The 23,022-nt window shown below is 46.1% G+C and overlaps 1 protein-coding gene across 8 annotated transcripts in view; it reads left to right on the top strand.

Moving 5' to 3' along the window:
- The window catches only part of SORBS1 (sorbin and SH3 domain containing 1), a 202,868-nt gene that overhangs the window by 119,131 nt on the left and 60,715 nt on the right, over nucleotides 1–23,022 (top strand). For all 8 annotated transcript variants that reach the window (XM_077779528.1, XM_077779539.1, XM_077779544.1 and 5 more), the window contains 5 exons: nucleotides 4,832–5,004; nucleotides 6,754–6,817; nucleotides 19,028–19,075; nucleotides 19,200–19,329; nucleotides 20,855–20,969. In XM_077779528.1, the coding sequence (XP_077635654.1) occupies nucleotides 4,832–5,004; nucleotides 6,754–6,817; nucleotides 19,028–19,075; nucleotides 19,200–19,329; nucleotides 20,855–20,969 (530 nt within the window). The remainder of the gene's footprint in view (nucleotides 1–4,831; nucleotides 5,005–6,753; nucleotides 6,818–19,027; nucleotides 19,076–19,199; nucleotides 19,330–20,854; nucleotides 20,970–23,022) is intronic.

The following is a 23,022-nucleotide window of genomic DNA, read 5'->3' on the forward strand; positions in this document are numbered from 1 at the left end:
AAAAAGAACAAAGAGTTGTGCCTTAGGTGGAGCATTCATGGCAGACCTTGCTGAAGAAGTCACTTTTCTGTTTGCTTCTAATCTCTCATCTAGGATGTAATAAGTAAGGGTTAGGAAATGTGGGCAAGTTCTTTTATTTTGGGGTGGCAAGCCCAGTTGCCAGTAAATGACCTGCATGGTGGACCTGGGTGAGAAACTCCAGTCTAGCAGTGCCTGGAAGAGGGTGTGAGGAGTGCATCTTGAGCTTGAGCAGGCATCAGAATCTCCTGGAGACTTGGTCGGAACCCCAATTCCCAGGCCACAGCTCCAGAGGTTCGGATTTAATGCATATGGGTGAGAACTTGCATTTTAATGGGTTCCCCAGTGATGCTGATGCTCCCCTGTGTCCTGCCACACTTGGGTAGCAAAGTTCATCAGGAACTTACAGTGCTGGGTGTGTGTCTGACAGATCATCAGATGTCAGGGCTCGTCCCCTAATAAAGTATGCAGCACTGGGGCAAGTCCAGGTGTGAAGGGAATAAACGCATAGCCAAACCTGTGAGGAAACCCAGGAATGGAAGGTTTTACCATTTCCTTAAGTCTTTCTTCTTGGAGTCCTGGTTCTACTACTTCCCAGCAGTGGAGCCTTAGGCTGGTTCCTAATGATCTAAGCCACAGGTCCGTTTTCTTATGTGCCAAATGGAGCGCGCAGTAGGACCTTGTAGGTTCTGCTTATGAACAGCTTAGCACCAAGCATTGGCACTTACGAAGTGCTTGGTAGATGTGAGTTACTGTCAGTCAGCAGGTACCTCCATTGACTCATTCCTCATTTTATTGGATGCCTACTCTATTTCAGGCCCTGAGCCAGGCTCTCTGGCCATTACCTGGACCTTGAGCAGCCCATGGTGTGGTGTGATGGTTCATAACCTTTTTTTTTTGGTGATGGACTCATTTTGAGAATCTAATAAAGGCATATCTAGAAAAAGCTACATGTGTCAAACATGCATATGGTGGATTGGTAGACACTTGTGAATCGGGACAGGAATCTCCGATCTGCTGAGTCCACACAAGCCACCGTTTTCTGAGCAACTGCTTCACGATTTCTGTGTTCTTTCTGCTACTGCTGCCCTTGTGATTGGTGGAGAGCCCACTGGGGAGAACATGGGGTTCTCACACCCTCTCAGCTTTATCGGGACTTGGCCCCAGAACCAGGACAGGCAGTGGTTGAGCGCAAGGTGCCCTTCGCTGCCCCCTCCTGACTTGCAACACCAACTCTCTTCACTCCTTGGCCCCGGCCCAGGTTGCTGAGAACAGGGTGGCTCTGAAATCAAGGTAGCTCTTATGAACACCTTCCTGCCTTTGGGATTGGAAAGGAGCAGTGGAATAGATGATAAAGGTGCTCAAACACAAGTTAGGAGACCCAGAGTTTAGTCCTGGCTCTTTCCTCTTATAACTGTGTGTCCCTGGGTAAGTGGCTTTACCTCTCTGAGCCAGTTTTCTCATGTGGGAAATGGGGATGATAATCCTTGGTCTTTTGCCTCAAAGAGGTAAAAGGATCATGTGTGACAAGAAGAGGGCTGTGCCTTGCATGCTGAAAAGTGTTGTGTAGTGTTAGGGCTTCTCCACCAGGCAGGCAGGCTCAGGCCACTTCCTTGGCTCCAAAATAAGCCTAATGTTTCCATCTTCCTTGAGGTTTGGGATAGAGCCACTAATGGTATTTGATAGAGTAGGACATAAAGTAAGTGCTCACTAAATGTTCGTTGTTCTTGTTGTTGTTTTAAAGCACCAGTTTTGCTCAGAAGCCTTTGATGGAAAGAGGGCTGGCTGGGCCGACTCCATCAGTGAGGTTTTGCCCATCGTACTGTGGTGATGGGACATGGAGGGCCACTCACCTCTCCCCCTGTCCTTAGCGGGATTTTATTGAGCCCCACATGGTGTTTAGCCACTTCAAGCTCATGGTGCCCTTGGGGAGATGGACAGGAAAACAGGTCAAGGCTGGAGCACAGGGGCTGGTATTCCTTCTCAGGGAGATGTCGGCACCGCTGTGGTTCTCACTCACAAATCTGTGGGTGTGAAGAAAGGGGAAGCCGCCCACAATCACAGAGGCTCTATCCCAGGTTGTCAGCATTGTCACTTATTTAATGACCCTTCCCAGCACCTTCCTTTTGAAATCAGAGTATAAAACAATTAAGTGTCACTTAGGGTTTTCACTGTATATTTATATATTTTTTTAAGTTTTTTTGAGGCTGCAATTCATCTCTTTGTACACGGAAATCCACTCAATCATGAATCACATGATCACAAGCTTCCGAAGTGAAATAATTCAGGGCTAATTTCTGTAGATCTAAAGAACTCTGACAGCCTTGGAACAAGTCCATGAACTGTCAGCTGAGTTTTGCAGTTAAGTGATTGCTGTTGGAGCCACCTGCCCTAACAATTAAAAAAATTCCCTGGGTCCGGAAACCCTGAGAATGACAACTCTGTGATCTGCTGCTTCTTAAGAGAGGACAGCAGAGTGAGGGGTGGGAGAACCTCCAGGCATCAGGTGGGACGGCTCAAAATCAGCCTCCTTGCTACTTTGTGGTGACACTTAGGAAGGCTTTTCCGGGTGGGAGGAAAGTGCTCAGCAGAGCTGTTTCAGAGGTAGACATTGGTAACTTGCAGTCCCCCTACGCTTCTGGGCTTCCTGCCAAATCCTTGGCCTCCTGTTGGAATTTCCTGGGAGCCTGAGAACTCACCCATAAAACCAGTCTGGTCATAACATCCTTTTAAGCTCATGGTGATGATGCCAAGGATCAGGTTTTCTGAAGCATTCGCCAAAGCTGAGTCTTGCACAGAAAGTTTAGAAACCGTTCTGTGGTCACAGAATGAGTACTTGGTTCAGAGTACTTGGTTAGTACTTGGTTAATTTGAGATCCAGGCAGTGTCGCTCCATTGGGCAGGCAGGCTGTGAAGGTTGTAGAACCTGAGCCCTGCTGACTGGCATCTCCCCATTTCCCCGCCCCTCCCCCACACACCCCGCCCTTCCCCCCCACACCAGGATCTCTGACTTGGCTACAACTTTGCCTGTGCCCTTGGGTCCCTCCTTTTTCCTGGATTTTTAGTCTTGAGCCAACACTCTTCACCTTTTCCTTTTCTAAAGATGAGAACTCAGTCAGCGAACAGATCCTGACAGTACTTCCTAATGCGGGGCACATCTCTGTCCCCATCAATCTCACCTTATGAGTGTCACTGCTAGGACTGAGCCCCCCCACCTCCCTGGCTTAAACCTTTTTCTCCCCTAACCTCTTGACCTGTCTGGTTGCCAGCTGCCACACTCCATGCCTGTGTGCTGACTCCCTCACTAGCTGCTTCCCCACTTCCTGCTTGCATGTTCATCTCTTTCCCTGCAATCTAGCATCTACCCCCACTGCCCTCTGAAACTTGCTCCCTCCAGGGATCCTGTGACTCTTCTTCTGCCTTGTTGAATCCACTTTCTGTGCTCTGGTTTTTCTTCCTTCCTTCCTTTATGGGTTGAACCCCTCACTTCTTGGAATTCTGTCTTCTCTGGCTTCAGCGATGCCCCACTTTTCCTTTCTGGTTCATGTCCTCTCCCTCTGATAACTCCTGCATCCTTTGGGGGATCCTTTTTGCTCTTCAGCCTGTGATATCACTCGGCACATGACGTCAGCCCTTACTCACTCCTCCCATCTCCTTGACCTCAGCCGTTGCTTTTATGCTGATGGCTTGGAATTGCACTCCTGCCAAGGGCCCTCACTAGGGCTCCTCTATTTCTGCTTGAGTGTCTCACTGTCAAAGTTACCACACCGGAGTGGAAACAGCCGTCTCTTCCTGCCTTCCCCACCCCAGTGCCTTTACCAGGATCAGGCCAGGCTCGAAGCCTTGGTGCCGTCTTCGAGAAGGCAAGACAGGATATGGTTCAGAGAGAACTGCCGGAGTCCCGTGTCTCTAGTACACATCCCAGCTTGGCTACATGCCAGCTGTGTGACCTCAGGGTACTTCAACCTCTCTGTGCTTTGGTCCGCTTAATTTTTTAAAAAATGGAGGGATAATAGTTTCTTCCTCATGTAGTTATTGGGAGGATGAACTGAGGTAATGTATCTGAAGAATTTAGCACAGTACCTGGCACCTAATAAGCTCAGAGTAGTTCAGAGTCCCCTTGTATTTCCTGATGCTGTTCCCTCTGCCAGGAGCAGCCTTCACCTCCCACCTGGCTGACTCCCTCTGAGAGGTCGGCCCAGAAACTCAGATCCTCAGCTGAGTTGGATGCTGACTCTGTCAGCCCTCGTCATGCCGCATTCTCATCCCTGGTTCCCTTGCCTTCTCTGCCCACTGGCCGTCAACTCCTTGAAGGCCCGCATTCTGAGGGGTTCACCCTCATGGCCACAGGACGCGTGCGCCATAGTGCCTTCCTATGATTTGTGACGTGGCTTGGAATAACAGAGTATCCAAGTAATTTTGTAATCTGCAGACCACACGTGGTATGTTTATTAGCTCCCTGTAACCTCTAGTCCTGAGTCAAATAAAGTCTAATGTGCACTTCGCAATTTAAAGACCAGGTGATAAATATTTCCGTCTTCACAGTCCATACAGTTTTTGTTAGAGCTACTCAGCTCTGCCGTTGTAACTCAGAAGCATTCATAAATAATACATACATGAAGGGGTGTGGCTATGTCCCAGGAAAACTTTCGAAAAACAGGAGGCCAGGCCATAGTTTGCTGACTCATGCCTTAAATGAAACTTGTTCCTGTGGGGAATTTGCAAACACCCCCTCCCCCCGCTGGATTGTTTGGGAGATTTTTGCCTCAGAGCCAGCAGAGAGCTTCAGCTGACAATCCTTTCTTACTTCCAGATCCTGTCTCAGAAAGAAGAGTGGGAGAGCAGGACTTGGCACCAGCCCAGGAAAAACCCACCTCACCTGGAAGGGCTCCTGAAAAAAAGGCAAAGGATGATAGCAGACGGGTGGCTAAGAGTGCTCAGGACCTAAGCGATGTTTCCATGGATGAAGTGGGCATCCCACTCCGGGTACGAACACTGACCTTCGTAGTGTTCCTCTTACACCAGTGACAAGTGTGCACCTGAGTGCATGCGAGCCCACCTGTGGTTTGCAGAGGCCTCGTGAGGAAATCCTTGTCTCTGCCTGCCCTCCAAGCCTGCTGAGGCCTGCAGAGCCTCGCAGAGATGTGTGCCGGCCTCCCGTCCCGCCTTGGTCCTAAGTGCATGACCTCAGAGTGTGGCAGCTTTTCCCCAAAACATGTTTGGTGTTAATAAGTCTCGTGAGAAAAGGGTTTTGGGTTCAAGTGACTATCGGGAAAAGCAGAGTGGAACAAAGGCAGAGAAGTTTCTGTGCAGCTGAACTTCTGAGAAGCTCCAAGCACATGCGTGTTCAAGGGGAGAATGTTGTGGGCATTGTTTCCCAGTTTCCCTTTTTTTTTTTGTCCATTGGAGCACGCTCAGAAATTGTAGGTCCAGAATTACAGAACCCTGGGGAGACTGTGGGGCTCAGGGTCCCTGTTTGTGGGTTCAGAAAGACGTTCCCCTGGGTGAGAGGTACCCCGTCATCTGGGGTGAGCAAGAAACTAATGGAACCACAGAATGAATACAGACTGCCCCAGATCTCCCCCTCTGTACAGGGAGCCCAGCCTGATGCAGGCCTAAAGAATTCAAGGGAAGCCTGACTTCTGAAGCTGCATTAGAGGGATTTCCATTTTTTTCCATGGGCCCTTCAGAACATTGGCTGCTATATGTTTCTCTGTGGTTTCCATGTAATGAATGGACTGGGTTTTGTGTCCCTTGGGAGGAGGCCAGGAGAAACAGCAGAAGGCTAAGCCTCAGAAGAACTGTTGTCTGGCCCTAAGTAATAATAAGTATATAGTAATAATAATAATAATAATAAGTAGAAAGGGAATTGTGACAAACAGTAATTGTGGCTACCACTTGCTGAGTGCATAGTCTCCTCATTCACTCTACGAGGTGAATGCTGATATAATTCCCATTTTATAGATGAGGAAACAGGGACTCAGAGTGTGATTACGGTCCTTGCCAGGATGGCACATCCTGTGGCTGATGGAGCAGTCTCTCTGAACCCCATACCCATACCGCTAACCATCGTGTGGAGTGGCCCTCCCACTCACCTTCTCACTAGCTCTGTGACCTTGGGCTCATTTTGACTTTGTACCGCATCTGTAAAGTGGGAGTGAAAATATCTGACCTAACTACCTATCTGTCCCCTTCCTTGTTTTATTTTTGTCTTAAAAAGAGCCCAGCTTTGTGGTTAAGATGAAAATTCTAGCATTGGCTGCTAGAATCGGTTACATTTTAATGTATGTGTTCTAAATCTGGCCCTCTGCAAGGTGACTTAGCTACACTTCTACAGGATAATCCGAAATGGGTGGGGGCTCGGCCAGATAAGGAAATATCCTTTGTCTTTTATGTTTCTGGGAGACTTTACTGTGGTGTAGTTGTCTATAAAGGGAGACAGATTCTGTCTAAAAAATTGAATGAACACATTTCAGGAGGATCTTTGTTTATTCTTTTCAAAATCTGCATCCTTTTTGGCCAGCTATTCAGGTCAGAATCTCTTGGTTTGCCTATTCTCAAACATTTTGCATTTTCAATAAATATTTAAATGTAGGCTCAACGAGATGTATAGAGTTGCATGAGTTTTGACGTCGGATGTTGTCACTTCCCATTGTGCTTTCATAATCATGGAAGTTCTGAAACGTGCTGACATTTTCCATTTTTATTTTACTCTTTGCCTTTGTTTTTCTCTAGAACACCGAGCGATCAAAAGACTGGTACAAGACCATGTTTAAACAGATCCACAAGCTAAACAGAGGTACTGATTTTCATTTGTAGAAGTTGTGCCGTATTCCTATGTTGACTATTGTGGTGGGGACTTAGATTGGCTTTGCTAGGATATCAGAAGACTGGGCCCTATGCTCGACCCATTGGGCACCAGCCAGCCTGAGCCCAGCCATGCACCTGCAGAGCAGGGAGGGAGCGCTTGTGCCCTGCCTCACATGCGGGATCCTAGCTCAGCTCTGAAGTCCTCCCTCCCAGGTGTGGTGGGCTGTGGCAGGCTGAGCCCAGCCCTCTGCCTGTGCTCCGGCATCTGCCGGTCTGGGATGTGAGCAGCTGTGACTCCCACCTGCTTCCAGCTCAGCTCCCCGTGTCAGCCCGTGACTGCCTTGTAGGCAGAGCAAGTTGAGAACACACTGAACCTGGGAGTGAAAAAAACTGGTCTCACCTGGATTCAGTCCCCCGAGCACTCATGTGACCTTGGGTGGGTCACATGCCTCTCTGCATTCATCTCTCTTCCTTTCCTCCAAGGGATGTTGCAGGGTCAAATGAGAACAAATTCCACCTAATGAAGGAGAATGTGTGGTGTACCTGTAAGGTGTTAATATGGAAAGTAATCTTCCCCAGCTGGGAGCCAGCACTTGGCAGGTAGCCCTGAGAGTCAGTCAAGAGCTGACACACCAAAGCCCGCTGAAGCTTGAAGAGAAGCGCTTCCAAATCAAGGGTCCCCTGGGCTGTCAGCAGGGGATCCAGCATGGTGGGAGAACCCCAGGCCAGTGCTCAGGCGGCTCATGACCCCACCAGCTCCCATCTGCCTGTGCCGCCAGTCAGCTGATAGGCAGAGATGTAGCTGCGCTGTGGGAAGGGTACCCCTTCTCCCATGGGCAGAGCATCCTGTCGTTCCATGTGGCCAAATCCAGTCTGGCCGCCTGGCCGATGACACATGAAGGCAAAGAGAAAGCGTTATGGTCGATGTTGGCCTGGGTCTCTCTGCTGAGCTGCAGACGGCAGCCAACGTCACTGTTAATTATCTCCTGCAGCGTTCACAGTGAAGCTGGCCGTGCCTCCCTCCAAACGGTTTCCAAATACCGAGATGCTCTGTGTTTCTAAACCAAGGGTAAATCCACGGTGGTTGGGTAGATAGAAGCGCTCAGTCATGGCAGTGATGCCAGAGGCTGGGTCTACAGTTGGGTGATGTCAGTCACTTCTAAAGCTGATGTCCACTTCCCCCAGCAACTCCGTGTCTCTTCACCTTGAGACCCGGCTTCGGCAGCCCAAGTGCCAAGACACAGGTGCACATGTGAATAGTATGTTGTTCTGTCCCACAGGCAGCACCTCTCCTGTTAAAGGGTTAACTCTACCCAAATTACAGGTTCTAAACAAAACTACCTGCCCTAATGGTAGACAGAGATAATGTGAAAAATTAAGAATCCACTTGTTTGTTTGGAAACTTGAAGCTTTGTACTAAATCCCTCTTGCTTACCAGAGCCTGTATATATGTAATTCTTTGTCCAAGAGGAAAAATGATATTATCTCTTTAGATGTGTCTCAGTAATTCAGGCAAAAGGACTGGATTTTCAAAGCAATTTGGGTTTCTTTCATATCACTCGTGAAGCCTTGTACATTCCAGAATTCAAGGGGCCTGAATTGTGTGTGGATCCCTGTTCGTTCATTCTCTCCATTTGTATCTTCCTCTATTCTCTCTCCCAAACCTGTTCCTTTGCCTAGACACTCCTGAAGAAAACCCTTATTTCCCTACGTACCAATTCCCTGAACTTCCTGAAATCCAGCAAAATTCTGAAGGTACCATAAACTTAGACAGTGTATCTGTTGTCCTAGCCTTAAATTAATTCTTATAGTTCCGCTATAGGAATAAGATTTGGCTTTTAGATTTTGTTTTTATAGTTGTTTTCGGTTGGTGAAAATTTTATTTCACTCATTTGCATGATGTGCTATATTAAAATAACTAAGTCCTTTCTAATTCATTAATCTTGTTTTAAGTGTGATGCTGTGTGCTTTAATAACACTAAAACAGGTAATCGTTCAAAAGAGTCAGTTGGGGATTTGTCAGTTCCTCCACTTCATGGTGGGTGGTTTCAAAATCCACTGCTTTTCTCTGCTACAGAGGACAATCCCTACACTCCTACCTACCAGTTTCCAGCATCTACTCCTAGTCCTAAATCTGAAGGTAATTAAAGGAAAATCACGTGCCTCTCTTTGTACTGGTGCTGTTCCTTTCTTCTTCACCTTGGGTTTTTTGTTGTTGCTGTTGTTTTTTTTTCTGGTGGCTAACGGGCTGTCTCCCAATCATTTGCTTCCCCCAGCCTTGTGTTTTGTGGTATTTGCCTCACTCCTCACGGACTGTATGACCTGAGTCTACCCAGTTGGATTTTAATATTGGCCCTTTGGAGTTTACGTGATTAATGGGGTAACCAATGTTGCTTGGTTATAATGCTTCAAACTTGTGGGGCTCTGGAAAAAGCTGCCAGTGTTTGGGGTGATTACATGGTGCTGGTGGTCGGGCAGTGACTCTGGGAAGCTGTCGTGATGGCTGATGAACAGAGGGGTAGACAGGCCCACTGTCAACAACAGAAAAATTACCCCTTGTCACTGGCCCTTTCTTGTTGTGGACCCTCAGGGTATATCTCCTTGAGAAGGAATTCCCAGAGAGCCATCCAGGTATGAGAATCCATCATGGTGGGAGATGATATCTTTTGAAAATAAGAGTTTTGGCCAAGCGAGAAAATGTTTCATGAAAGAGCTGGCTGGGAATTTGGGCCTGCTGGGAAGGATGGCCACACTTGTATCTAAGACTCATTTCTGGGGCAAAAAGTTTAGGTGTCAAAGAAGGTTCTAAAAGGTTAGATAAAGGCACCATCCTGAGAATGACCCTGTCCTGAGGATTGTCTGATCTTTAGATGAATGACCCAGAAAGCAGGAAATGGAAGGGGTATACAGAGGAAATTTCATTCAATGCTCTTCTAGGATGAGATGTTGAATGCTCTGAACTTCACTTACTCAACTAGTACTGAGCAATTGCATGCGCTATGCATTGTCCTTGGAACTGGAAATAGTGCCATAAATATGTCCTCTGTTCTCAAAAGTGCATGTCTGGCAGAGAGGTAGACAAGACCCCTTCGTTGCTCTATGTCCCCGTGCAGTGGCAGCTGCAAGAGCATGTGCCCCGAAGGCCAGAGCAAAGCTTACTGGTGGAAGGGAGGCCCTCTGTGCATACCTAGAGAATGCTGCTGAGTGAGGCCTTGGTACCAGCATTCCTGTTGAGGGATGAAGCCCAGTTCTGACCCCTCCATATTTCTGTGCTCTGATTAGCTCAGAAACCATCCCACACAGCTATTCTCAGCATTGGTAGAGTTGTGCATTCACTCACTCACCAAACTCTCACTGACTACTTAACATACATGAAATGACACTCTGGGAAGCGTTAGACTTTTGAAAAGAGTTTAGTTAAAACTAAAAGTTTTAGTTAAAATACCATATTCCCTTTCAGTTCCGCCTTTGATGTGCTAGTCGGTGGTTTCCAACCATTTCATGTCTGGGTTTGAACAAAAAGAAGTCTACGAAACAAACCCAGGCTCAAACCAGATGATTTCATTGTAAATCATCAAATCATTCAAACAATGATTTCATTGTACTCAGTGACCTCCCCACATCCAACGAGAAACAACTTAAGAAACAACTGACTGAGTTGAATGAGGGAGAAATTTTTTAGGGTAATTTTGACTAAGTGCAATGTTTGATTGGTGCCTCATTTGGGCTTGAGAGCCCAGCACACTCCTGGAGTAGCACTGCAAGCCTGAAGGCACAGTGTCCCGTGGGCAGAGGAAGGCCACCTGGAGAAGTCCTGGGGGGAAATGCAGTGACTCTGTCTGACTGGAGGAATGCTGTGGGCCTGCCACAGGCCGGTCAGCCTGGCCCTCTATGTGAAACCAGGGTTTTGTGGCCTCACGCCCAGAGCTGCCGTGTCATCGTCTGCCACACCTTAGCAACCCAGGCTGACAGTGACGTCTGCTGTTTGGGACACATCAAGTCAGGCGCAAGAGGGAATTGGGGTTATTTTGCCTTGAGGCATAAACAGTAAGGGATGATACGATCGCTTTTCACCCGTAAAGTGGAAAGCAAATCTTAATATTTTTTTATTTTCAAAGACCAAAAAGGATGGAATTGTCTTGAAGGATAAAAAAGGAAAAAAATTAGATTGAACATAAAAGATTCATAATAACCTGGATGATTAGGCTTTCACACAAGTTTCTGAAAAGCCTTTTTCCCTGGAGATCTTTTTAAAAATAGGGTAGATTCCATCTCACCCCTGCTCCCTGCTCAAGATGACAGACCCAGACATAGACCACAGATGGATTCAACTGGATGAAGGCTTTTTACAAATGAGTGAAAATGTTTGAGCTAGTTGAAGGGATTGGTAGTTTTTTTAACCTTTTTTTTTTTTTTTTTTTAATAATAAGAGATTCTCTGGCTTGTGGTTTTGAGGTCGGTAAGCTTTGGCAGGTCACCCTAAACCCTGTCGTTGGTACCCGCTCCAGCCCTGTGTGCTTACAGGTGGCTGTGGGCTCTGCACACCCTTCTTAACATAGGAGATATTTATGCCTTTCAAAGAAAGGCATTAAGGACAAATTAGCACCTGAGCAGGGTTCCACCCATAGATTTTAATGAGCGTTAAAAAATGGACAACTTTAATGAGGAGCATGAGCTCTCATTCCAGAGTCCCTCCTCTCTGAGGAAGAGACTGCTGTAGCTGTTGGGTTTTTTGTTTTGCTTGAAGTTAGAATCTGAAACTAGAACTATTTGCAGTAAACCTATCAAAACCTAGCCTCAGGGCTGCTGCCTCTGAATTCTAGTTGTTTATACGCTATAAAAAAAGACATTTCTAAGTGTCTGAAAGCTGATTCTCTGAAGTAGTAAAGGACCATGTGAGGGGCGCCTGGGTGGCTCAGTCGGTTAAGCGTCTGACTTCAGCTCAGGTCATGATCTCATGGTTCGTGGGTTCGAGCCCCGCATCCGGCTCTGTGCTGACAGCCAGCTCAGAGCCTGGAGCCTGCTTCACATTCTGTATCTCCCTCTCTCTCTGACCCTCTCGTGCTCACACTGCCTCTCTTTCTCTCTCAAAAATAAATAAAACATTAAAAAATTAAAAAAAAAAAGGACCATGTGAAAGTTAGTTTATGCCAGCTTAGCTACCCTTTTTCCTCCAAGTACTACCATGAAAAGTAAACCTCTATCCAGACTTGAGAAGATAAATAGAATTATCATGTCTTAATCAGTGAAGTTTAAAGTGTACTTTAAAAGAAACCTATAAATTCCAGCAGGGAATGGTCACTTCTAATCATTTTATAATCTTTGAGACCACTCTGTGGGCCTGGAAGTCTTTGTTTCACTAGGTAGTTGGGAGGAAGTGGGGCTAGGGAATTAATAACAGAATAGTTCAGGAGATGTATTTCTTGAAATTTCACTGTATACTGTGGATGCTAGAAAGCTTATCAAAAATAACAAATCTTTTGGGAATAACTCTCAAATAAGGCTAAGCAAGTGAGGTTTACTTTTTTTTTTTTCTTGAGCCTTCACTTGACCCGCCCTCTCCTCCCCGTCATTCCTTCCTCTGTGATCCAAAGCTGCTTGTCTGTGAATTCCATTCTCTTCTCTCTCTCAAAGGCAGATAGATGTCCTTTTGTAGCATCTGGGATGTCACTGGGCCAGAAAGATTGTGGGGGTGGGGGAAGAGAGCGTAGCCAGCGACCAGAACCAGCCCCACCCACCACTGCACCCAGATGTGGAGGGGCTGCTATGGTGGGTCCTCAGATGCCCTGCCCCTGGTTTGCTCCTGGAGCAGGAGCCAGAGCAGCAAGCTGTGGAGGAGGAGCCTCAGAAACGCTGCCGCTGCCTCTGCCCCTGTCTCCTGCTTTGGGAAACAGCAGTGTGGTTGGTGGCTTAGTCCTCAGCAGCTCACAAGCCTAATTCTATTAATAATAATAATAATAGTAATAATAATAACAACAACAATGGCATAACCACCACAGCAGCTGTTGTGACCACCGTTTATTGAGCCCTTACTGAATACGAGGCCCCACATCCTGAGTTCATCACAACTGTCACCTTGCTTCATCCTTGCAGGGACCCCATGAGGTAAGTCCTTGTTTCATCAATAAAGGGTGTGAGGCTCAGGAAGTTTACGTAATTTGTGCAAGATCACCCAGTAAGTAGCAGAGCTAGGTTTCAAACCCAGATCTATAGGGACCCCAAACATGGGCTCTTCCTTACTGTTGTACTGCACTGCTGATTCCTTTACCTCTCCTGTTGCACCCTGTGTTTTTGGCTGACCCCTCTTGCCAAAGGCTTTCTGACACTTAACTCCAGGCATCCAGCCTGCCCTGCTTCTGAATCAGTCCTGTCTCACTCAGCTGAGCCAGTATCTCCTGGGATGGTGTCTGGGAGTGTGTAAAAAAAGGTCCCCCAAGTGAGTTGACATATGGCCAGGACTGGGAACCACTGGCATGAAGGAATACCATCCTTCCCACCCTCCAAGAAAGAGAAGATACTCGCCAGTGTAATCTGGGGGGTTTGGATGTAGAATTCGAGCAGGGGATACAGATTCAAGAGTTAACCTTTCCACTCTAAACATGCCAAATGACGTTGGCTCCCTTGACCTGCTTTATGTCCACAAAATGGCAGAGCTTTTCAAATAATGCCTCCAAGTCAGCATAAAACCAAGTATCTAGTGTGTTTTTCCACGGTCCGTGGCCTGTGAGAATATGTTTGGCCATGTCAGGGTAGCGGGCTGTCCTCTTCGCCAAGGGTGAATGAAGTCCCAGAGACCAGCTTTTCCTCTTGCTTTTTGAATGCTTCTTCCACCACGGTCAGGCTGACGGTGACCACTGCCACCTCCTGGCGAAGTGTCTCAGGACACCACCTCAAGGCATCCTCCAGTTATGGTAACATATCATGATGTGCCCTAGTGGTCTGTTTCATTGAGCTTCCTCCTCCTTCCTGAATGAGGATGTGCCAGGATAAGGATTTAGGAGGCTGATTTTCCCCAGGCACGTCTATACTGAGTTAAAGTAATCCTCTCCTGGCCTTACAAGATTTCTAAGAATAGCCTTACTTTGCTGGAGTTGAAGCACATAGTCCTATTGTGAAGATGCCTGGCCAGGATCTGCGCCTCCTGCCCCAAGCTGCAGCTAGCACTGCCCAGAGGGGGCGGGCCGAGCTGGCCGGTCACCTTTGCTCTCCTATCGGGAGCTGCGCAGGAGGGCCCCGCCCAGCCAGGGCAGAGTCTTGGACGGGCCTGCAAGATAGTTGAAAGGCACCAGCAGCTACTCCCTTTCCACCCCAAGGGCCAGGAATGCCGCTGGAGATGAAGACGGTGAGTCTTTTTCCAGCCCTCTGATCCTCCCCAGGTCTTCCTCCGTCCCCCTCCTTTCTGCACCTCATTCTCTTCTTCAGATTTTTTTAAATGAATGTTTTCTATAGCTACTCTACACCCTATGTGGATCTTTTTTTCTTTTAATCCCCTAAAATTTGCCTTTAACCAGAACATAGTTTGGAGACTCTCTCCCTGAGCTCCCTGGACCGTACCTGACCACCTTACCCCATTTCGCCTTGTGCTCATTCTTCTCTCTCATCCCACCCAGACTTTGTGCCCACTTCTGTATACATCTTTTTCTTTGAATATTTTTGTTGTGGGGTGAGTATGTGTCTATCTTGACTCTGTATCCTTTCTCTTCCTAAGTGTATGGGGTAAAGCAGAAGAAAGAATGAATTTGTATAGTAGATAAAGGTTGTGTCAAAAATGAGCCCCTGATGTTAGAAAAATAATTGTAAGTTTAGGGGTGCCTGGGTGGCTCAGTTGGTCATGTGTCTAACTCTTGATTTCAGCTCAGGTCATGATCTCACAGTTTGTGAGATTGAGCTCTGCATGGGGCTCTGCGTTGGTGGTGCAGAGGCTGCTTGGGTTTCTCTCTCCCTCTCTCAGCTCCTCCCCTGCTCCCTCTCAGCTCCTCCCCTGCTCCCTCTCTCTCAAAATAAATAGACTTTATTTAAAAAAGGAAAAAAATGGTTATAAGTTTTAAGGTCTAAGAAATGCAGAAAATGAAAATTTAATTGATAAATGCAAGCAGTTATGTAAATACTACTTTTTGCCCATTATCTCATTTTAGTTACATAATTTTTTATAAAACAATCATTCTCAACCAGCACTTGTGTATTTAAGATTGTTCAAAAAAGAAACCCAGAAAACCCAGAAAAAAAGTCTTTTTTAGAAGTTCCTTAAAAGTCACTGTGGTTGAAAAGGCAATTATGTGCTTCCTGGCAGTTTAAGAGAGTAGCTGTCCCCAAATCAGCCTCCAAGAACAGATTGCCAAAGCCTAGAGGGCAGTTACTGCTGTGTAAACATTGGAGCCCAGCAGGGGGCTTTGGGTTCCAGAAGTGGATTGTTCACCCTGAGTAAATTCTGCTTAGCGTCAGAGCTTCCTGGAAGTCGCTGGCATCGGAAGTTCTAGGTGTTGCTGCCAAAGCTTAGTGTTTGCTGCTTGGGGCTCCAAGGGGCCCAGTCAGCGTGTGGCTCCACCACAAACAGGAATCACAAGATCCCGGCTCAGCTGAGCCCCGTAAGGCACAGTTTTAAAGAACCCTTGGAAAAACCATAAGGCAGGATTTCAGACAGACCATGTCTGTCTTCACAGACAACCAGAGAAACGTTTTATTTGCTATGTCTTAACTGTGTTTAAAAATACACACTCCCTTTGGCTAACTCTAGTGTACAGAAACGCAGAAGAGTGACCCTTGTACCCAGTTTTCCCATTCCTCGGTATATCTAACTTCATACCCATCTTCCCCAGTGTGGATTCAGTGTGCCAGGAGACGGTAACAAGAGAAGCAGCAAGTGGATGACGGGGTGTAGCAAGAGTGACTCAGTTTTACCCTTGTCCCAGAAGACGGAGAGAACTAGAAGTGGATAACTCAGAAAACTTGCTTAAGCATCACCAAGGAAGGGAATGATGCAGACAAATGGAGCAAAGGCTTCAAGGGCTGGAAGTCAGTCTGGCCCACACCATAGTGTGACTTGAGTTTCAAAACAGCGCCCCTCCCCTGCCTCTTGCACAACAAAAATTACAATGAAATAGCCACAGTCTTTCCCAGGGTTGGGTAGATGAGGTTGGGGTGAACCGTAGAACAAAACACCCATCCCTGTCACAGAGCTCAAGAGGCAGCACTGGGAGGTGGGGTCGGAGTCGGAAAGACCTTGAATCCATCCCTGCTTTGCCTTTTTCTCATAGTGAGGCTAAGAGCAAATTTTCTTAACTTTCCTGGGCCTTGTTTCCTTGTCTGTGAGATGAGAGATTTCTATACCTCCAGGCGTTTTTGCAAGGATTAAGTGAGATGATAGTAAATTCTCAGCCACTATTAGGCACTTAATGGAAGCAGCTATTATTTTTATTCATAATCATAGGTAAGATTTTCTTACATTAGGTTTGTAAGACAAACATAAAAAATTTAAAAAACAAATTTTACGTTCCCTGGAACTTGCCCTAATGGCTAGTGTTCAGCGGAATCCATGGAACTTCAGTTTGCCCTCTTAAAAGTCAAACTGAAACCCACATGTCAGACTCGGATCCCATGGACACTGAGAAAGAAATGAAAAGCTCAGAGGCACTCCTGCCCTATATTGGCCTTGGATAGGTGACGGTTCTTTTTCCACTTCCACCAAATAAGAGGTAGCTTTTTTTGGGGGGGCGGGGGTAAGTTTACTTATTTGAGAGAGAGCAGGGTAGGGTCAGAGAAAGAATCCCAATAAGCGGGTTCAGTGCAGAGCCCAACTTGGGGCTCAGTCTCATGAACTGTGAGATTATGACCTGAGCCGAAATCAAGAGTCGGCCACTTAACCAACTGAGCCACCCAGATGCCCCCAAGAAGTAGCTTTACGAGTGTTCAGTCACTTAGACTTCTCTTTTGCCTTCACCCCCATTTTTCTCCTACTGTTCAAAACACATATTCACCAGGGCACCTGGGTGGCTCTGTTGGTTTAGCGTCTGACTTTGGCTCAGGTCATGATCTCACAGTTCGTGAGTTCAAGCCCTGCGTGGGGCTCTGTGCTGACAGCTCAGAGCCGGGAGCCTGCTTCAAATTCTGTGTCTCCCTCTCTCTGCCCCTTCCCCACTTGCACTCTGTCTCTCTCTCTCTCTCTCTCTCTCTCTCTCTCTCAAAAATAAACATTAAAAACCATTTAAATAAATAAATAAATTTTTAAAAGGAAAAAAAAAAACACATACTCCCCAAGCTGTGCTATTTTTTTCCATCTTATAAGAACTATTTCTCCTTTCCTTCTAGCAAATATTCCAGAATTCTACATAAGGAAGCTCTAGGGAGAAGAAAATTTTCAAAGAACTTAGGCTTAAAAAAAATTGTTTTGAATATTTAAATGCCATTTTGCCCCCATGAAAATTTTGCTTCTTACCCCAAGAACCAGGTAGTAGTTCCACATTAACCCTGACCTTACCATCTATGGATAGGCTGCTGCTTCATGATTCAGAGACAGGGTTTTGAGCTAAAATGCTAGGCTGGGTTTTAAGCAGTATGTACTGCTGGTGTGTCCCGGTTCCTGAGTAAGCTAATTTTTCATTTGGCAGACACCATTTTTCCAATCACATCTTTGCAATCAAAGCTGATTTTTAGTTTTCTTTGACATCATGGCATTTCAGTACGATAATCAGAAGTCTGTTAAAAAACAAAAACAGCCAAAGACAAAATGCTTTGGAACAGGACTCCAAAAATATGTCAGGATGTCATTTTATCTTTTCCTTCTGCCCTGTTTTTAAAAGTTAACATAAATAAGCTTGAACCCTCCAAGTCTTATTCTACTTTGGTGTTAACTAATCCTTACCCTTCAAGGAAGGGAGGGAAAGATAACTTGGTACCTGATACCTTTATTTGGGCTGGGAGAGACCTTGGGGAGATGAAAATTGGGAGAGGAAATGGGATCAGAAGTGGTGGTAGAGAAGCTGTCTTTGAATAATACTCAAAATAACATTTATCTCACGAAACATCCTGGACTTCACTGCCCTGAAACTTAAAATGATTTGCAGAGACAGAACTTGATTAACACTTCGTCCACACGTGACATTGGATTCTTTGGCTTGTCTTTGCGGGTTGCTGTGTGTTCTTTGTTAAAGCTCTTACCGATTTTAAGGGAAGGAGTTGGGTCTTCATTTCATATTCATGAATTTTGAATTCAGCTTAGCAAGATATTAGAAAATGGGAACAGGTGACTGATTCAGCCTAACTCTTGTTGGAAAGGTGCTTTGGAGGGATTATCATGGATGTGATGACTAAATGTCCTGCATTGTCAGGACAGTTTCACTTTAAAAATCTGTTTCTGTACATGTACGTGTGGTCTCATTTTTAGTTCAGGGCAACCACTAACATGAGGGGCTCGGATCTGGTCTCGGTTCTATAAGTGTCAGTCCCAGTGTTCTCCTTATTCAGGGATGTGTGTCTCTCCTCTGGAGAGCAGTCTCACAGAACCATGTGAGTTTGACTTATTCCAGAAGCACAGTTGAGACACTTAGGCTGAGCAGTACCTTTGCAAAGCAAACCTGCCTGGCTTTGCCACGTTCCAAGAAAAGTGAGCTACTCAAGCAACTAGGTTGAGGTGGAATCAAAACGGATGATTACGACGGGCTTCTGGAACTGTTTTCTCAGCTGCAGCACCTCTTTAAGTGGTATTGTGTATGGAACCTCAGCATTTAAAACAGGTCACAGCCGAGGTGGGCAGCTGAACCCATGTCGCTGGAGCTCCTCATGCCACCCAGTAGTGGGCCTGGGGGACTCAGCAGGCTAGAGCAGAGACTTTCAGTGTGAGCATTTGGGGACCTATCTCCTCCCCTGCATCCAACCCAAGCTGGGGACCCTGCATTCTAGCTTTGCTTAACTGTTTTAAGGAGGACCTTTGGCTATTTGTCCTCATGCTTGGTGTCAGGTGGCAGTCAGCCCCCATGTGTCATGAATGTACCTTCCGGCCTCCGAGTCTGCAGACCCTGTTTGGTTGGGTGGGCTCTCAGGTGGGGTTCGTGGCAGTGTGGCTCCCGGCCCTGGGCCCCTCCTCTGCCTGTCAGCCCCCTGGTGTGGCTGGATGCCGGTGCAGGACTGTGTAAGTGGGGGACATGTCACCTGTTCTCTTACCTTAGCCAGAGTCGTCCTGATTGTGTTTTGTTTTGTTCACTAGATGATGACTCAGATCTGTACTCACCTCGGTACTCCTTTTCTGAAGACAGTAAGTGATGTAGAATTTTCTGGTCGCGTGGGAGGAAGAGAGGGTGGTGGATGAGGGAGGACAGCTTCCTTTTTTTGGTTTCCCTCAGGTTTGAGAGTCTTTTGTACCCACTTTTCTTCTCCAGCAAAATCTCCCCTTTCTGTGCCTCGCTCAAAAAGTGAGATGAGCTACATTGACGGTGAGAAGGTGGTTAAGCGGTCAGCCACACTTCCCCTCCCAACCCGCTCTTCCTCACTCAAATCAAGCCCAGAAAGGTAAGAGTTCCCCCATCCACAATCAGCTCTGAGATTTAGGGCTCTCATGACCCAAGCTAGCGAGGAAGTACTGTCTCTCTCTGATGGGTCAGGCAGCCTTGGAGGCAAGAGTCAGGCAGACCCAAATTTGAATCCCCATGCTGTCACTCACGAGCAGTGACTTATTCTGAGTCTCAGTGTCCTCATCCGTTAAATGGGAATACATTTTATACTTACGGGGATGTTGCGAAGATAAAATAATGCATATAACATTTGTAGTAGTGCCTGGGTATTTATGGCTCAAATAACGTTGCCTATAATTATCGTGTCTTTTTAGTCTTCTCACAAGAGAAATCTTAGCCATAAGATTTGTCATGTGTTTTTATACTCTCTGTGCATACTGAAGGGGCCCATAATTTTAAAATGAAGCCACACATATGAATATCTATTTATGTAAAACGTATCACTGAAAGATAAGGCTTGGACTGGGTATACTGATGGCGTTCATCCTCTCCTAATGGCTGTACTAAATGACCTGCTTTTCTTTGCTGAGTTCTTATGCCCAATGGAGGAACCTTTTTATGCTTTGATAATTAATTTGAAAGGAAAGCCGGGGATGCCCTTACGTCCTTGTGGGTAAACACGAAGGTGCATTCATCTTGAGGTTCAGGACACCTCAAGCATCTACTGGTTACATTCTGTGTACAGGTTGAGCCAGATACTGTGGGGGAATATAAGCATATATAAATCATTGTCCCTGCCTTCAAGAAGTTTATAGCCTTGCAAGAAAAAAATAAACATAATCACAGTGCAAAATACAATAATGTGCACACACTAAAAATTTGCAAACAATTTCTAAGAATTCATGTATCCCCTGGAACCCAATGCTGGGTCAGCTTAATTAAGTTGCTGTGCCAAAGGCTGCGATATTGGTGACTACTGGGGCAGGGTGCAAAAGAGGGAAGAACATGGTTGTTAATAGCCAATACCATTTACTGAGTGGTTACCATGGGCCTGGTGCTCTGCTAAGTGACTTACATGCACTGTCTCATTTAATCCCTACAATATCCCCATTTTCCAGATGAGGAAACTAAAGTAGCCATAGGTAAGGTGCTTGGCTCAGATCACCACGCCAGCAAGCTTCGTAGTAGGGACTGGAACCAGAGCTGACTGGCTCCAGGACCCACGTTCTCTCGCACTGCACTAGCAGGAGTGGGAGGTACAGGCGTGCTTGGGGGATGAGAGGCTCACAGGAGGAGAGCAAGCTTTGCTGCTGCTGTTTCCCACCCTTCTTCTCATTCTCTTCTCTCTGCTTCCTGGTGCCTGGTTTAGAGCACAGGACACCTCAAGCCTTTTGTGAAACGAATGCAGAGATGTAACTGGTTATTTTGAGAAGGGAACCCAGCACAACTAAATGCTTCACGCCCGGTCCGATTTTATGCTTCGGATATAAAAATTCCTTGATTAGACTACAGTCAGCCAAAGCCAGACCATGTCGGATGCCAATTTTCATGAAAATAGCTCTAATAGGATTTTCTTTCTACAGAAACGACTGGGAGCCCCCAGATAAGAAAGTGGATACAAGGAAATACCGTGCAGAGCCCAAAAGCATTTACGACTATCAGCCGGGCAAGTCTTCTGTTCTGACCAACGAAAAGATGGTAATGTGTATATTAAAGTTGTTTTGTCTCCCCTGCCACGTTCTTTACTCCTGATGCATTGTGCATCTGGGTTACGTTCTTTCTCCCCAAGATAGACTCACTATGTTTCGAAGACCATGAAAACAAGAAGCCTTTTTACCCTTCTCAGTTTTGCAGGTGTTTATAAAATAAGTCCTGGGAGTCTGCTTTGAAAGAAGCCTCATTGTGCTTTGTTGTTCTTTTTGTGCATGATTTGAACTAATTTAAAATCCCCTACTAATGTAAAGATTGATTTTGCTGCTGTCTTTTTAAAAACGTCTAACCATTAATTTATCAGGCTTATTGCTAACTGGACTAGAATCAGGGTTTTTTTTTTTAAGCAGCTCTTATTTGAACACACATAAATTTTGTAGAAGTTACAAGCACGTCATTAAGAGGTAAATCATGAATCTGATGTTGTGGCTTGGGGAAAGAAAGACCCAGGCTGTTAGAATATGTCTGTTAGGTCTTCCCCTTCTGTCGAGTGCAGTATTGAGGATGAATTTCATATTCAATCTGGCTTCTAATTCTCTACACAAGTTCACATCGCCAAGTAATTGTAAATGGGAGAAATGGCCTGTATGGGCCTAGAAGACCACCCTGGAAACGAGGTTGCTTCTGTGAAGTGGGAAAGAATTTTTACAAACTGTTTGGTTTCATATCTGCCACTCACACTTCCCTTTTGTTCACCCTTCATTAGAAAAGCTGATTCAGAATTCTGATCATGGTTAAAGGGATTCTCCAAAGCTCTATAAAGATTTCAGCCCCCCAGCCGTGCCAGCAGGATGGAATTCTCATGCTGGGGCTTGGTTTTTATTAAAATGCGGCTGCCACACTGCGAACAGATTAAGTAGGCCTCTGAAATGCAGGTTCAGATTCTTTTTCCCCCACCTCTTCCACTCTACATGCTTTAGGTAATAATTGATTTGACTTTTACTAAAATAAAAATGTGACATCTTTAGAAGCACAAAGGGATAAGTACTTTTAATTAGGAAGAAAGGTCAAGAGTTCACAGAAATGCTTTAGAGATGTCATTCTTTAGCATCCCTGTGCACCACAGTTATTTTAAGCACAAAGTTCAGAGATGAGCAGAGAATTCTGCCTCTGGCCCCACAGCACCCTGGGAGTTCTCTCCCTGTTAGAAGAAGAAAATACACAGCAGAAGTTCGCCTCCCCACAGGTGTTCCTAGATAGACAGTCCTGTGCGTTGGGCACATTCATGACACCTGAGCTACCAGCCTGGGATGCACCATGACATATCAGTACGTTTAAGTGATTTCAGAGATTCCAAAGCCCTAGATTCTATAGGGTGCTTTCGTTTGGGCAATATTATGGTTCATAGTTGGTAATTGCTTTTATGGAAAGCTTACCCCTTTTCTGAATTTCTTCTTCATTTCCGCCTCCTTTCCTTGGTTCCTGATAATTTGACTACCATTCAGAAATAAGAAAAAAAATGGCGTTTTGTTTTTGTTCTTCTCATTGATCCCACTATGGTTAACAAACCCTAGAACGTGACAGCAGGGCCCCTCAGGGGCTTCTGGAGAGTTGTGGTGGCCATGCACTCGGATTGCAAAGCACCACCCGGCGCTCCTACAGGGCAGGCTCCCTGTGCGGTACCAGACCTGGGCCAGCCCCGCAACCAACCGTGAAGGCCCTGGGCGGGCTGTGGAGGAGCATCATGGTCAGCTGTTTCATTTAGTGCTGTTCACTCATTAGCTCTGTTTTTCCTCAGAAAAGTCAGATCTCCTTTGTTTCACAGTCTGCTCTTGACAGTAGCTGAATTAGTCCTTTATTTTTGAATTTTTTTCCCTGCTATTTTTGCCACATGAACAGAAAAGCTGGCATGTGAGTGTCTGTGTGTCTTGCCTTTTGGCATCTAGTATCTGGTCTGCCAGAATATGAGCTCACCTCCCACCCCCACCACCACACACACACACTTTTGTGTTGCCGTTAACTGTGGAGCAGTATACTAACTCGTGACAGATGTAGAGTCTAAATTTGCTCACAGAAACACACAACTCCTTTTGAGGAGAAA

Source organism: Crocuta crocuta, unplaced genomic scaffold (genome assembly GCF_008692635.1).
Source record: "Crocuta crocuta isolate KB4526 unplaced genomic scaffold, BGI_CrCroc_1.0 scaffold170, whole genome shotgun sequence".
NCBI lineage: Eukaryota > Metazoa > Chordata > Mammalia > Carnivora > Hyaenidae > Crocuta > Crocuta crocuta.